General features: G+C 39.0%; 2 protein-coding genes across 3 annotated transcripts; one reads left to right on the top strand and one right to left on the bottom strand.

Annotated features, from left to right (window-relative positions):
* Positions 1–3059: 3059 nt before the first annotated feature.
* plek (pleckstrin) lies at positions 3060–8443 on the bottom strand. Its single transcript, XM_086093293.1, has 9 exons — positions 8298–8443; positions 7008–7163; positions 6754–6935; positions 6572–6663; positions 6283–6467; positions 5904–6008; positions 5742–5825; positions 3730–3799; positions 3060–3647 (listed from the first exon to the last, which is right to left on the bottom strand). Exons 1-9 carry the CDS (start codon positions 8337–8339, stop codon positions 3508–3510), a joined length of 1056 nt encoding a protein of 351 aa, XP_085949419.1. The 5' UTR covers positions 8340–8443; the 3' UTR covers positions 3060–3507.
* Positions 8444–10369: 1926 nt separating this feature from the next.
* avpi1 (arginine vasopressin induced 1) lies at positions 10370–12178 on the top strand. 2 transcript variants are annotated; one of them, XM_086093305.1, is made up of 3 exons: positions 10370–10522; positions 11258–11618; positions 11692–12178. In XM_086093305.1, the coding sequence occupies exons 2-3, from the start codon at positions 11296–11298 to the stop codon at positions 11948–11950; spliced, it is 582 nt and encodes a 193-aa protein (XP_085949431.1). In that variant the 5' UTR covers positions 10370–10522; positions 11258–11295; the 3' UTR covers positions 11951–12178. The 2 variants fall into 2 exon arrangements, with proteins under 2 accessions (XP_085949431.1, XP_085949430.1); XM_086093304.1 differs by having other exon boundaries at positions 11255–11618.
* The last annotated feature ends 1168 nt before the right edge of the window (positions 12179–13346 follow it).

The raw sequence follows: 13346 nt of genomic DNA, 5'->3' as shown, positions 1-13346 counted from the left end.
TTCATTCCTCTCATAGACTTCATGCTTTAAGGTGCATAAACTGCACCGTGATTTTAGCCAGGGAAGGCGCATTTGACATTAACGAGGCTTTTGTGGTTTTCATTCCCTCATCCTCCTGCTAATATGTTAGCATTCTTTTTCCTAAAAAGGTGGTAAAAACACATTTGTCGCAAATCTGCTCGAAGTGTGCTGTGGTGTCTTGTAGCTTACCGCTTCTCGTCCTCACATAATCAGGTGTGGTCTTGTAAAGTCCAGCCAACAAGTGATTCGATTATTAGAGTTGCCCTCCACTGTTTGTATCCTCGCGCTCGCATTGCCCACAGCCTGCTTGACAGCAAATCATTGGGTGCTCATGAATAATGATCCCCACTGCAGCCTGGCCTTGCGCTCATGTTAGAATAATTTAATCAATGTGCCTTTTAACAGCTATAATGAGCAACTGAGCATTTGTCAACTGGTCCTGTGTACATTGCTTACTGTGCTACGCTGATCGTTCCTTCTTCCCCAAAGAGCTATTTTTAAACATTGTGGATATGCAGTTAGATGTGTACTTTTGAATCACTGTTATATGAATGCATACACTGAATTATAGGCTCAATTAATGTAGTTTGTATTGTATCAAAATTGGTCGTCCCGCTAAATATTAATTAGTCGCAGCCTGTATCATCTACTCAAGGCCCTGTCCAGATGGAAGCAAAGCCGGCTTCGTTCCTCAAAAAAATCTCATACACACAGAAGCATTTCAAGACTTGCGTGTGTCCAAAAGAAGACGCTGAGGACGTTTAACGGTTGGAATGTATATGCCAAGTCTGGAGTGGCGCTGTAGCACAGCCACAGGGAGTTATTAGCACTCTACCAGTCAAACTATTTTTCATGTTTTTTTTTTCCTGTTCGGCCATCAAACAAAACCCCTTTTTTTCTGGAAGATATCTGTTCTACGATGATTGATGTAGCCATTATAAAGGTTCTATTCTACAGTCATCCAAGTTCACTGCTCACTGCATTGTCGGTAATGTACTCCTTTTGCCAGTTTATTTGATCAGTGAAAACAAACACAGATCAATGTGGGCAGAAAAGGAACGTTTTATAAAATTTTATGATTCTAATTAGGATAGGACTGAGGTAAGATGAAGTGTATTTCTTTGAAGTCTTATATCGATGCTATATTGGATGAGCTTGCTTTTGTTTCTCTTCCCTCTGGGAGGATATTGCCGTCTTCATTCATCTCTCCGTCTGTGTTTGCATTAACTGACTTCTCGTGGAGGACATTCGGCAGAGTTAAATCAATTTTATCCCGTGGCAAGCCGCAGGGCAACTTTTGTATGAGAGCATGTCCAGGCGGGCTTCTCTGTAGCTCCCACTGTGACCTTTTTCAAATGACAGTGAGGGAATTATTTTAAGATGCCTTCTTCTCGACTCCAAATTGAAAGACTTGAATGGCTTCATTCAGTAACTTTTCGCTGCTGCCCAGCAACCCACCAGACTCCCAAACCATCCACCGGGGACATGAAGGTCACGGAAGTTTAATTTTATGAGAGCTTGCGTGTATTAATTTTCTTTTAGATTTGTTTGGGACGCATGTGCCATTTGGTTGATCTTATGTTATGTTTTTATGAGTAATTTGGATGGAGGATTATGGGAAATTCAGTCATCCATATTCTACTGTATGTTTATTTATAAACTCAAAATGCATACTAAATCATTGATTGTCAAGGAAAGTAATATATCTTGATTACTTTTGATGACATCATTGGCATAAGCATATTAAGCAAGCTGTTGACCGGGGATTTGTTGATTAATCGGTTCTTGAAGCAATCGAGGACAAATTGTTGATTCACTAAGCTAGTTTACTGTTTTAAAAAAGTGCAACATATCGTATGCAACAAACAAGTGAAAACAATTGTCGTAAAATATTTGTTTCCACTAAAAAAATAATATAATAAAGATGAATTATCAACGATGTAGCAAATGCCCATGTCTAATGAGAGGGAATTAAAAAAAAAAAAAAAAAAAAAAGTGAATGTATTGCTAGTACGGTCAGTAAAAGATTTGGATTTGCAAAAATAACAGTGTGAGTTTATATACTGCTCTATTCTATAGTTCCAGGGACATATTCTACCCTTTTATGAAGTATCATTTTACATCACAAAATTTTCATGTAATCCATTGCCTAAGGCCAGATCAATACACAGGCCCCCCAAATGGCCTTTGGCAATGACTGAATGAAAAAAGCAACACATACGAATTTCCTCATCGTCTGTCCCAAGACGCCATGCTCCAATTATTCATCAGCTTGACGTCTGCGAGACAAACATCTCCATAAAGTGCCTCCTTTAAAACGACATACTGTAAACGTATGCATTCTGAGCTCTCTAGTTTATAAAATATTTCAGTTTATTTGAATGCCATGCTGGACTGGAAGAAAAGTGATATTGTTATGATTGCCATGGCAACCCTTGGATTCCCCGCTTTAGTGGTCTATGTTATTGATGGCCCATGTCAGCTTTGTGTTGCACTTATGGACCTAATGGGTGTTTGCAGGGCTTGTACAGTATACTTGGATGTGGAACTGATGCAGGAATCAATAGTTACGCATTCATTTGTACATAAGTCTTTGTGTAAGACAGAATGTAAGTTCAGAATACAGAAAACTCCCCATTCGGTTTCAACCTAACAGGCCCAGATTTCATACCGAGTAGCCTTGGTGTATTTTTGAATACATTGAGATGACCTTGTTATTTCAGTATACTGTACTGTGTATACTTTTCGGAACATTTGTTTGGTGTATCATGAGATTTTTACGCCCTGTCTCAATCAAGGTGGGATAACACTGCTGTACATAATCATTTCAATATGAAAAGTATGATTCTACTTCCCTAGACTGAGACACCCTGATATTATTGGGTAGACCTGTGGCGCCCACCTGTGTTAAAAAGGGGAAACGCACATGGCTTTAAGAGCAGATAATTGCCCATTATCACTATTGGACATTTTTAAACTGTGAATGATTGCCCCTTCTTGTCCACATAATTTTCAATTATGAAGCAAAAACTAGCAACTATGAGCATATTTGTCCTTTTAATTCAACACAAAGTGGTCAAATAACATATTGTTTAAAAAAATAAAGAAAACACAATATGATAGATTTTGTGCTGGAAATATTAAGTATAATTAATACAGAGCAGCTCAAGCGTTATTTAATCACTAAATTAAAGTAACTAAGCAGCAGGCGCTGACGTGTTAACACATTCCCACATTCCCTACCAGGAACTGTGGACATGCATGTGCTTATATGATAAGACAGACACTATCTTTAACTTCATGAAAACAGAAATGTGAAACTAAACACTAGGCAGTCAGTCTACTTAGACACAGTGCTCCTATGACTACAATTTTCACATGAATACAATAAAACCCTTGTTGCCTAGGATTTTATTCTACGTGTGAAAAATCACACACTTTCCTCTTTTGTCACTGAGCAACTCCATCCAAGCAAGAGACTGCGGATCAATTCCCACTTTTGGACACCTCTTGCACGGCTTCGATCCACTCCTTTCTCTCTTTGGCGGTGGCCGCCTGCAAGAAGTAGTGCGTCTCATCAGAGGTAATGATCTCAAAAAGGTTGCCATCCACGTCGTATCTTTTGGCTGTAATGGCAGGAGGCAAGTGACTGAGAGATGAAAAGGGAGTGAAGAGGAAGTAAAAGGAGGACATGTGTTTCTCACCCACCATCAGGCACAAAATCCACAGCTGTGACCACGGAGCCCCGCAGATAGATGGACCCCAAGGGGTCATCACCCTAAATTCAAAGTTTTTGTTTTTGTCACACTCGTTAATTCCAGCATTTAAAAGTTAGTGTTGGTTATTTCCACCAAGAATGGCCAAGGTGTTTAGTAACAACACACTTAAAAACAATACATAACATAAAACACTAAACCCCTTATTAACACTAAAACAATGCCGAGTCTTACATATACAGGGATTAGGAGGAAATACCATGTTTTCTTAAAATGTAACAATGAGGCAGCATATACAATGAAAACAGCAGGAGCCCCAAAATTGACCCCTGTGGAACACCATATGACAGTGGGACAGAGCGGGACTACCTCTAACGGCTAACTCAAAAAGTTCTGTCTACCAAATAGAATCAAAAGCAGTCTACACTCTAAAAATTAATTGGTTTAAAAAATAAAATAAAAATCTAGTAGGTTAAGATCATATTGGCCGGATTAACCAATAGATTGGTCAGACATTGACCATTCCGGGTGGTTACCGGCATACCAATAAAATTGGTTAGCCAAACAACCAATGAAATTGGTTACATTAGAAAGTAAGTCTAGATAGAGCACTTGGAAATATATTTATTGTATCAATTTATTGTATTCTAAATGTATTTATTAATAATTATAAGTGATACAGTAAATTATATAAGTGTTTAAAAATGGAAATGTGTGTCTAGCTAGATCACTAGGCCTGCTTGACACTCTGCATTATAGGTTGTAATTGGAGGGTTTGATCACCAAATGATTCCCGAGCGTAGCCCTTGCTGTTGCTCAACGCTCAGAGGATGGGTCAAATGTGGAGAATTAATTTTGCCCCACTTAGGTGGGTGTGACAATCAGTGATAGCCTACTTTTGTCAGCTTAACACAGATTAACCAATATCTTGGTCAGAATGACCAATTTGTATCGGTTGGCCAATCACCAATATATATTGGTTGAAAACACCTACCATTCGAGAGTGGTTGTTTTAACCAAAGGATCTGTCGGACACATAACTACCAGCGTGCTATACCACGAATGCCCACCTGGTGTTGCAAATGAGCCAATCAAATTCTGCAGTTTGATCCAACAAAACAAGACACAGTATCAAGTACCATTAGCCAGGAGGATGTCCATTAAAAACTCATTCTTTTTTCCCTTATTAAAAACTAGGGATGTCAGGTGATTAAAATTAGTAATCGTAATTTATCACATGACTTCAATAGTTAATTCACGATTAATTGCAAAATGTATATCTGTTCTAAATGTATAACAAAAAGTTTTCATACTCTTGTTAACATAAAAGTGGAAAAAACGATGAATATACAGTAATTTCATAATAATTAATAAAATTGAGTTAAAATTAAAAAGATGTCCTATACTGAAAAAAGAGTGTGATATTGATTTGTGTTGAGGATATTTTCTGCCACTAGATGGCATAAATGCATTTGTAAGATGTTGGTGACAGTGTTTTTTTCTTTTCATATTAAGAGCTATGTAATTTAACATGAAGTAATTTGTGACATTTTGCACATTTTTAAAATTGTAAAATGCAACTTGACCCCTGTCTCCACAAATATATGCATTATTATTACATTTATTACTGCTCAATTTTGATGTAGACGTGTCTGCTGTGTTTGTGACTGGAATTCCCCCAGTACAGGCTTTCCAAGTAAGGAGCGGTCATTAATCGCATGTTAAAAAATATAGTGTCGTTAACGTAACTTTACATTAACTCAAAATTAACGCACTAATTTTGACACTGCTGATAAAAACGCATGACAAAAATGTCTGGTTTTTGTTGGGGGGGGCGGGGACTAATGACAATTCCATTCATTTCAGTTATAGGATTTAATTTTTTTAATCTCAGGGCACCACTGTACGTTCCTTTAGCTCAATAAAGGTTTGGTACCACTAGTTTATACACACCTGGCAGCTATTAGAGGAAAGTAACTATTTAAGAGGAAATGCAGTATTTACCTTGGTAGGATCGGAATAATGCATATAGGCAGGGTCGTTCCTCAAAATGAATTTCCGGACTTTCCAATTTTTTCTTTTGTGGCCCTGTGAACGTTGAAGCAATTAAGATGTGAACCTCCAATCACATTTCTGTTGGACTCAGTCTCTTTGTAAAGTACTTACCTGTTTCAGCAAACAGCCTTGCTTAACGATATTCCCTCTGAATTCTTCCTTGACTAGAGTGTCCTCATCACTGGAGTAGCCTTCGCAGAAGAAGCCGCTGTCTGCCTGTCACAATGGAACACATGCACAAGAAGAGCTGCATAAAAAAAAAAAGCAATATCAGAAGAATTGATTTCACATTTAACTGTTAATATTGATGCTTCTGATTTGCAGTCCACTGTACTGGATCTGTCTGAAAAAGAAATTGAAAAGGAACTCTCCACTATTGGAATCAATGGATCACTTACAGTATGTATGATTCCTCAAGGTTTTATTATTTTATTTTGTTTTTACCACCCTCAGCAGAGGCCAAATAAATTATTTAATGGCATCAACTTACAAAGTAGTAAAAAGCGTCGGTCTGATCCAGGAAGACGGACTTCTCCCTGCTCACTGCTCCCTCCTTTGAAAGATCGCCGGCGGGCTGCAGGAACCCCTCGTTCATGAGCCCCGTGGCTAACATGAGTGCCTCGGGCCTGTTCCTGGCTTTTTCCTTAGAAATCAGCCACTCCAACACCGTGGAACCTTTTTTTTTTTTTTAAAGAAAGCATGAAATCTCAAAGTGAAACTTGGCATAGACCCCAAAAATGTAATGCATGAATCCTCAAAGTGAAACTCAAAGCGACTACCAGTGAAGCAGTGATTGAAAATTTTGTTCTCTTGCTCCAGTTTCAATTCCTTGACCCCTTCATCTTGGTCTCTCAGCTGAGTGTACAGCTCACTAACGGAACATAATGGGAATTCAGTACAATATCGTGGAAGACAGTTAGTTACTTTTTGGTTTGGTCTGAGTAGACTGTAGAAACCCTACGTCAGGTTGATGGTATCAGGCAGGCGAATGGAGCGTCTGGTGGACTTCCTAGCGAACTTCTTGCCCCCTTGTAAGCAGTGTAAAGCCCTCTTGATGTCTTTTACCCACAATTCCCTCTCCTCCATGTGCGATGCTTGGAAGAAATGATCCTGTTTCTTGTCGGTGGTGATCTTGAACACCAACTGAAGAATAAAAATTAACTTTGACGTGCATTTCTGCTACAAGTAGTGTGTTTGTATACGACATGGACGTACCATTCTGTTGCCACAGTCTTGACATGGACTGATTAGCGTGGCCCCTTTCAGTGGGATCATCCCTTTGGGAGACTGGTCTGTTTTCTTCTTGTAGAATTCCAGCCCGTCTTCAGACAGTACCACCCACACAGCGGTCCAGTAGTTCAACAGTGAGCTCTTTGAGTCACCAAAACATGACATTTATTCGATGAATATTTATTTGTGCGTTACTGTCAAAATGATGATGGGGTGAATGGATGTGATCAGTCAAGACATTTTAACCCTCATCTTTTGTCATTCAAATGCATTGGCGTAAATGTTCTGTTGTCTTGTATCCACTTCTATATTCTCTCTCTCTCTCGCTCGCTATCTCTTTCTCCTGTGTTAGATTTCCCCCTTTTTTTTTTACTTTCTACTAGACACAAGTTTTACTTTTTCCTTAGATATTTTAGATTCGGTTTGTGTCAAACTAGCTAACTGGGTACAGCCATCTAGCTAGCTGTATTGCTCTCTGTGCCAGCATCCAGACCAGAATAGCAGAATTAACACTGTAGTGTAATAGCCCAACTGTTTATCATAAACCAGGCTGGCTTTGTTCCTAATAAGTGAATGTAATACTGTAAACCACTGTACATATTCACAGTTTAAACAATAACATTGGGCTTAACTATTTAAAAAAAAAAAACTTCCATAATGTTTGAAAACAAGCCTTTCATAAAAGATTAAATGTCACATGTGCCTGTGACATCAGTTAAATACAACTGAACAGTACTTAACACATTTACTGTACTAGATTTTCTTTTTAAATATTTCACTTGCACAATGTGAACATTTAATTCTGTGTTTCTTTTGCCACTAGGGAGAGCCCACATAACACTAGCAGCACTATTTTGTATCAAGCAAGAATCTTAGTTGATCAATTCTGTGTTCAACATTCTGTTATCATTTTAATTTGCAGCGACAATATTCCATCTAATGCAGGAGTTGGTTTTTGTCATTTTATCCCTGCAAGAAGAGATTGTACAAAGCAAACACACGAGTGCAATCTACAAGTTCTTATAACTAAAGGAAGTCACACTTAAAACTAAACACGAGCTGCCTCATGATCCTCCTTCATATCAAATTGCTGAGTTACTTGGGGGAGAAAGTACAAACATGACCTTGGGGAATGAGCCACATTCTGCTTCACAAATTCTCCTCACGTGGCAGCCTACTCTGGAGTCACTCCAGTACACTTGTCTTCAGTGTAGTATGTGGAATAAAATGGGGACTTTCTCTGTATATTCTGTATGAGGAAGTGATTATTCTTACCTTTTTCACCAAGTATCCCTCTCTGATCTGTTGAGGCTCCATCACTCGTTTGTTGTTTTACTGCAACCTCTGTGCCTCTTTGCAGGCCAGTTCACTGACTTTTCTCTCACTTTTTTTTTAATTCACTGCTTGTCATGAACACCACAGACAAGTGAGCAGGAAGTGGCCTACTGGGTGTGTGTATGTGTGACAGATGAGCCGGCCATCTACTTCCTCTTTTTGTCAGCTGTTTCAGCTGACATTTCTATAAATTACTCGGCTTTTGACACTTTTTAGAACATGACTCATTTTACAAATGCTGTTTATCCATGTTGTAGCGTTTTTCCCCTCCATTGAGCAACGTACATTTACAGTAGTACACTGCGTACTACTGTAAAGTCAAACGTTTGAACTGTGACACTTTTTTTTTTTTTTTTTTGTGACACGTTGATGTCAATAACCTTTTAACCATTTTCCGATATGATGAAATACTTTATCCCCCTTTGTTTTTAGCCTTGGTGGTCATGATTAATATGTTTGTGGGGGGAAAAAGACAAGCCACTATTCCTTCATGACTGACACAGGCTGAATTTAGGGATGCATGCACTTAAGTCTGTCTTCACAGGTTCCTGTTTAATTGATTGCGTAAACTTGTACAAAAATAAAATGACTAATAAAAACGTGTATTTGAAAGTCAAATATTACATATATAATTAATAAATATAAAAAATGTTCATCTTGCGTCACAGCGGATGGCTACGTTTAAGGTAGCACAGGTTGTGTTTGAGCAATAAACATCATTACATGCATTAAAGTAAAGCATTTAATAAATGTTTGCATATCACATTAAGAATATTTGTTCATGTCAAAATATTGGGGTCATTTTTTTCCATTTTAAATTATGCAAGAAATTAACTGATTAGAAAAAGATGAGGATAAGCGTGTAGAGTGACTCAAAAAAATTTGAAGACGTCCTCATAACATTAAATGTCAAAATAATTAACACATAAACGGGGCTCTTCAAATTTGGCGGTTTTTTTTTGTTGATAAAAAGTATTTTTTTATTAAGCGATTAATCGTGATTAATCAAAATTCTAAATTGTGATTAATCTGATTTAAAAATGTAATTGTTTGACAGCTCTAATTAAAAATTTAAATACGAGTGAGCACAGGATCCAAACATTTGCATCGGAATGCTAATTAATTCTCTAGCGCATCCATTTTTCTTCGAATCTGGTTCTTTTATACTGTAGTGTAAAAAGTAAAGTAAAAGTTATAGTGAGCAAATGCTGACTAAAAATGAGCATTAAATTGTAATTTATCATTAATCATTTGTAGTAAAAAATAATAATAATAAAAAAAAAAGTCCTGTATTTTCCTTTTTTTCCTCAAACAAGAGGTGACACTGATTGTCCCGATGACAAAGAAAACAACCAATAAAAATGTGTTATTTGGTTCCATTAGAATTTGTTGTATTACCAATTTATAACAAAATACCCATCCTCTATGTTCATGTTGCGTCATATGCGTTAGTACTGGTGTTTTACAAAGTTTTGATTGAATAACTGCACACTGCGCAGTGACGGTCCCGAAAACCAAATCACTGTTGTTGTAACGCTATTAGTGCTCCTCTAGAGGTTGCCATTAAACACCGTTGAGACGCACATTTAAACGAGGACTGGAGCAACTTAACAAGAGTGGTGGGAGATGAACACTAAAAACGCAGTCGGTGACATGACCGCCTACGTCATTTTAATAAGGCATTCACAAAGGAGGGCATTTGGCATTTTGTTATATGTTTGAAACCATTCAAACCTTCACCTAATAACGAATAAAATGTCCCTGTAATTACTACACATGAGGTTAAACGTCACTGCCTGCGTGCAGGATGCTCATCCCATGCAGACTAAAGAACCACTCATGCCAGTCTTCCCCATTGACGTCAATGGACTAGACTAGACTGACGTGTTTACAGGGGCGTTGCCATTCTTACATGTTCGACCTCCCGATTGGCTCCTGTAGACATTTTCCCCGCCTACTATGACGGACGCTCTTCTCTCATTGGCTTTTGGTGCGACGAGTGATTTAACCGGCTCAAGGGCACAAATGGATCACTGGGGAACAAACAAAAATACTGCACGTCACGCGCCGTGGCAGTTTTAATTGAAAAACAACTCTGCACAAAGCTGCTGCATCGATGGAAATGCTACACAAGTGACTACTGTTGATACATTACGTTTATTTGGGTAAGTACATACCATTTTCTCTTTATTTGTGTCATTCGGTAAGCTCCAGTCTTACATAAACGTTTAGAATCAGCTAATTGTATAGTGGTTAAATGTATTTGTGAATAAATATTGTATTAATTTTTTTTCAGAATTATGTGAATAGAGCTGTGTTTCGCAGTGGTAGTTGTTTTGCCATCAATAGTGAGAGAAGTATGGTGCCCTTCCATAACTGCTGCGCATAGCCCCCCACCCCCCTCCCCCCAAAAAAGATGAAGAAAAAAGAAAACACTAAATACAATTAATTATATTTCACACTGGTAAATATCACACTAGCCAATAGTGAATTTTAATGTGCAATCCACTGTCAATACCTGACCTAACATGACCCAAACTGATCTGTGACCCACATTGAGCGCCTTTTGTCACTGTGTTGAATGATCTGCTTGTGTCCCACTTACAAGCTGCAATGGAACATGCTTTTCAAGTGGAGGAAATAAGTAGGGCTTAAAGTTACACAGCAACAGACCAGAACAGTAATGCTACAGCTCCTTAGCATGGTTGCCATATGTTTTGGTTCTGTGGTTATCATCAAATGTCTCCTGTTTGTGCCACTAGTATCTTTGGTGGCAGAAAAGCAAAACGCTCACAAAAAGGTGAAAGGTCAATGGTGGAGTTCTTTTCAAAACCGCTAATGTAATCTGTCGCTCAATCTATTCATATTGTGACCTTAAAACTTGCCTCCTCTTACAGCAGAGCCCTTGTATGCTACCTTGCCCTGCATTTTTCCTCGGATGGATAGCGGGCCCGCATCCCCTCCCTCGTCCGTTGTGGCCGGCCCCTCCACCCTGTGGCGCCTGGCTGAGAGGCGAGCACGCAAGGCTGGCTCTGGGAATATCTTCAGCAATGTGAACCTGTGGCAGCTCCAGAGACTTTTCAGGGCGGCCGGCGACCAGGATGCGGAGCAGAGGGCCCAGCTGGTTTGGGCACACAGGGATGAGACTGAGCTAGCCCAAGCTTTGGTGGGACTCAGGACCCGGAGTCACCGCAGAGGCCTGAGAACTAGCGGCAGGGACGTACTGGGAACACACTGGCTGCGGGCTTTCAACCATCTCAGGTAACAGTCAGTGATACAGTGGCATAGTAAACGCATGCAGTAATGTGTGCAATAATATGTTCCTTTCATTTAGGATCGGAGAGGGCTTCCCAAGCAGTCAGGAAAAGGACTCTGGTGACGAGGCCGATGCAGAGGCTGCGGCTCACAGCGGCGAAGGTCCACAACAGCACACTACAACTGAGCTAATGGGAAGAACTACAGGGACTTCGGCGGTACTAAACGAGAGTCGAGGCTTTAGAAGGTCATCGGAGAGACTGCCTCGAGCTGGTTCAGGCGCTAGCAGAGGTGGAGAGGGCGACCCTGAGAGATACCTCCACAGAATACAACACTAGCGGTGTGAAGATGTCACAGAGTATAACACTAAAGGCGTTATTTTATACAGTATTTATGGCCTACAAGTGATTTTATACACTATTTACTGTAATTATGACTTGACTACTGCCTTAGTGATAGACTATAGTGTGTTTCAATTTGTGGATCTCTATTGTAAATTAAATACTTCTTGTACCAGCATAGAAAACATTAATGAATGTTTTGTAATAAAGTGTTTATTTACTGTATTGCTGTGTCTTCGGCTTTGTTTTTTTATGTATTTTTTTTAACCAGGCATACTTATGAATTAGCTTAAAATCCAGCATTAAACTTAGTGGCACGTTTACGGTCATATGTTATTGTCACATTTGTTGAAGCAAAATTAGCATCTCTAATAAACCGTTTGTTTTGTGTAGTTTCAAACAGTAACCGAGTTTATTGTGCCACTTTTAGTCTTGTTTGCATGTGATACGTTCACATAGGTCATGCGTATACACGTGGGAGTACTGTAAACAAACACTGGTGGTCTCTTCATTAGTATTATTACCTAATGTAGCTAGTTTATTTAGTGTTACTGATGTTGTATTCTGAAGCATCAGGTCACAATATGTAAATATGCAGTAATTAGAAAATGTATATCAAAACTTTATCAGCTGATAATAGGACACGTCACAACTGTCAGTTTGACAGTTTCTGAGGATGGCGGCAGTCGACGCGGAAAGTAGTCAAGGTAAATGAAACCTTTTATCTTAAAAAATAAAAAGACTGTATAGATTTGAAGACAAGATTAATATTTTTAAATACACTTTTTAACCAACACTACCTCGTTGGACGTTGACGAGGGCGGCCAATGATGTCTGACGTACACCTGCAATGCTCTCAAAACTCGCTAGATGGCGTTGCTGTTCTTAATTTAAAAGGGCAGACAAGTAGAGTCAAATCAAGTTCATGCTTGTTGGGCACAGACGTTTAAATCGAGCACTTTTAACTGCAGAAGTAAGACATTTATTTTTGTGCAGCCGACTGCATGTAGATATAAGGTAATGATTTGCAAAGCTATGATCTCAGATTCAGGTAGTTTGAATAATACATTTCTCCACCAGGCCTATATGTGACAATGTACAGATCCTTTCATCCCGGGCCACTCCTTCAAGGTTGAGCAAGAGAAGGCGGATTTTAGTTACTTGTATACACCTACTGTATCTGGGCCTCTGGAGTGTCAGGCCAGCCTACCCCAGCAAGTATCACTACACAACAAAGTACATTTTCTCATGAGCTGGTGCCAACTGACTTGGTGGTACAGTGCAAAAAATAGTGGTGCTTGCACTTTTTAGTTTAATTCTTTCTGTGACCGCATTCCTAACTCAAAACAACCGTCAAAATAAATGGAAATGCCATTAATCTGTTCCATCACTC

Source organism: Leptonotus elevatus, chromosome 13 (assembly GCF_054856555.1).
Source record: "Leptonotus elevatus isolate MCC_2025b chromosome 13, RoL_Lele_1.0, whole genome shotgun sequence".
In the NCBI taxonomy this organism is placed as follows: domain Eukaryota; kingdom Metazoa; phylum Chordata; class Actinopteri; order Syngnathiformes; family Syngnathidae; genus Leptonotus; species Leptonotus elevatus.
The sequence above is the reverse complement of the archived record's forward strand: the minus strand, read 5'-3'. Positions and strand labels throughout refer to the sequence as shown.

Excerpts from the sequence above, each read along its gene's own strand:
- avpi1 (XM_086093305.1), top strand. The coding sequence starts at position 11,296 with ATGGATAGCGGGCCCGCATCCCCTCCCTCGTCCGTTGTGGCCGGCCCC. Across the intron at positions 11,619-11,691 it reads CGGGCTTTCAACCATCTCAG|GATCGGAGAGGGCTTCCCAA; the intron begins GTAACAGTCAGT and ends CCTTTCATTTAG.
- plek (XM_086093293.1), bottom strand. The coding sequence starts at position 8,339 with ATGGAGCCTCAACAGATCAGAGAGGGATACTTGGTGAAAAAG. Across the intron at positions 6,009-6,282 it reads CCGACGCTTTTTACTACTTT|GCAGACAGCGGCTTCTTCTG; the intron begins GTAAGTTGATGC and ends CCATTGTGACAG. Across the intron at positions 3,648-3,729 it reads TGTGGATTTTGTGCCTGATG|CCAAAAGATACGACGTGGAT; the intron begins GTGGGTGAGAAA and ends CTGCCATTACAG.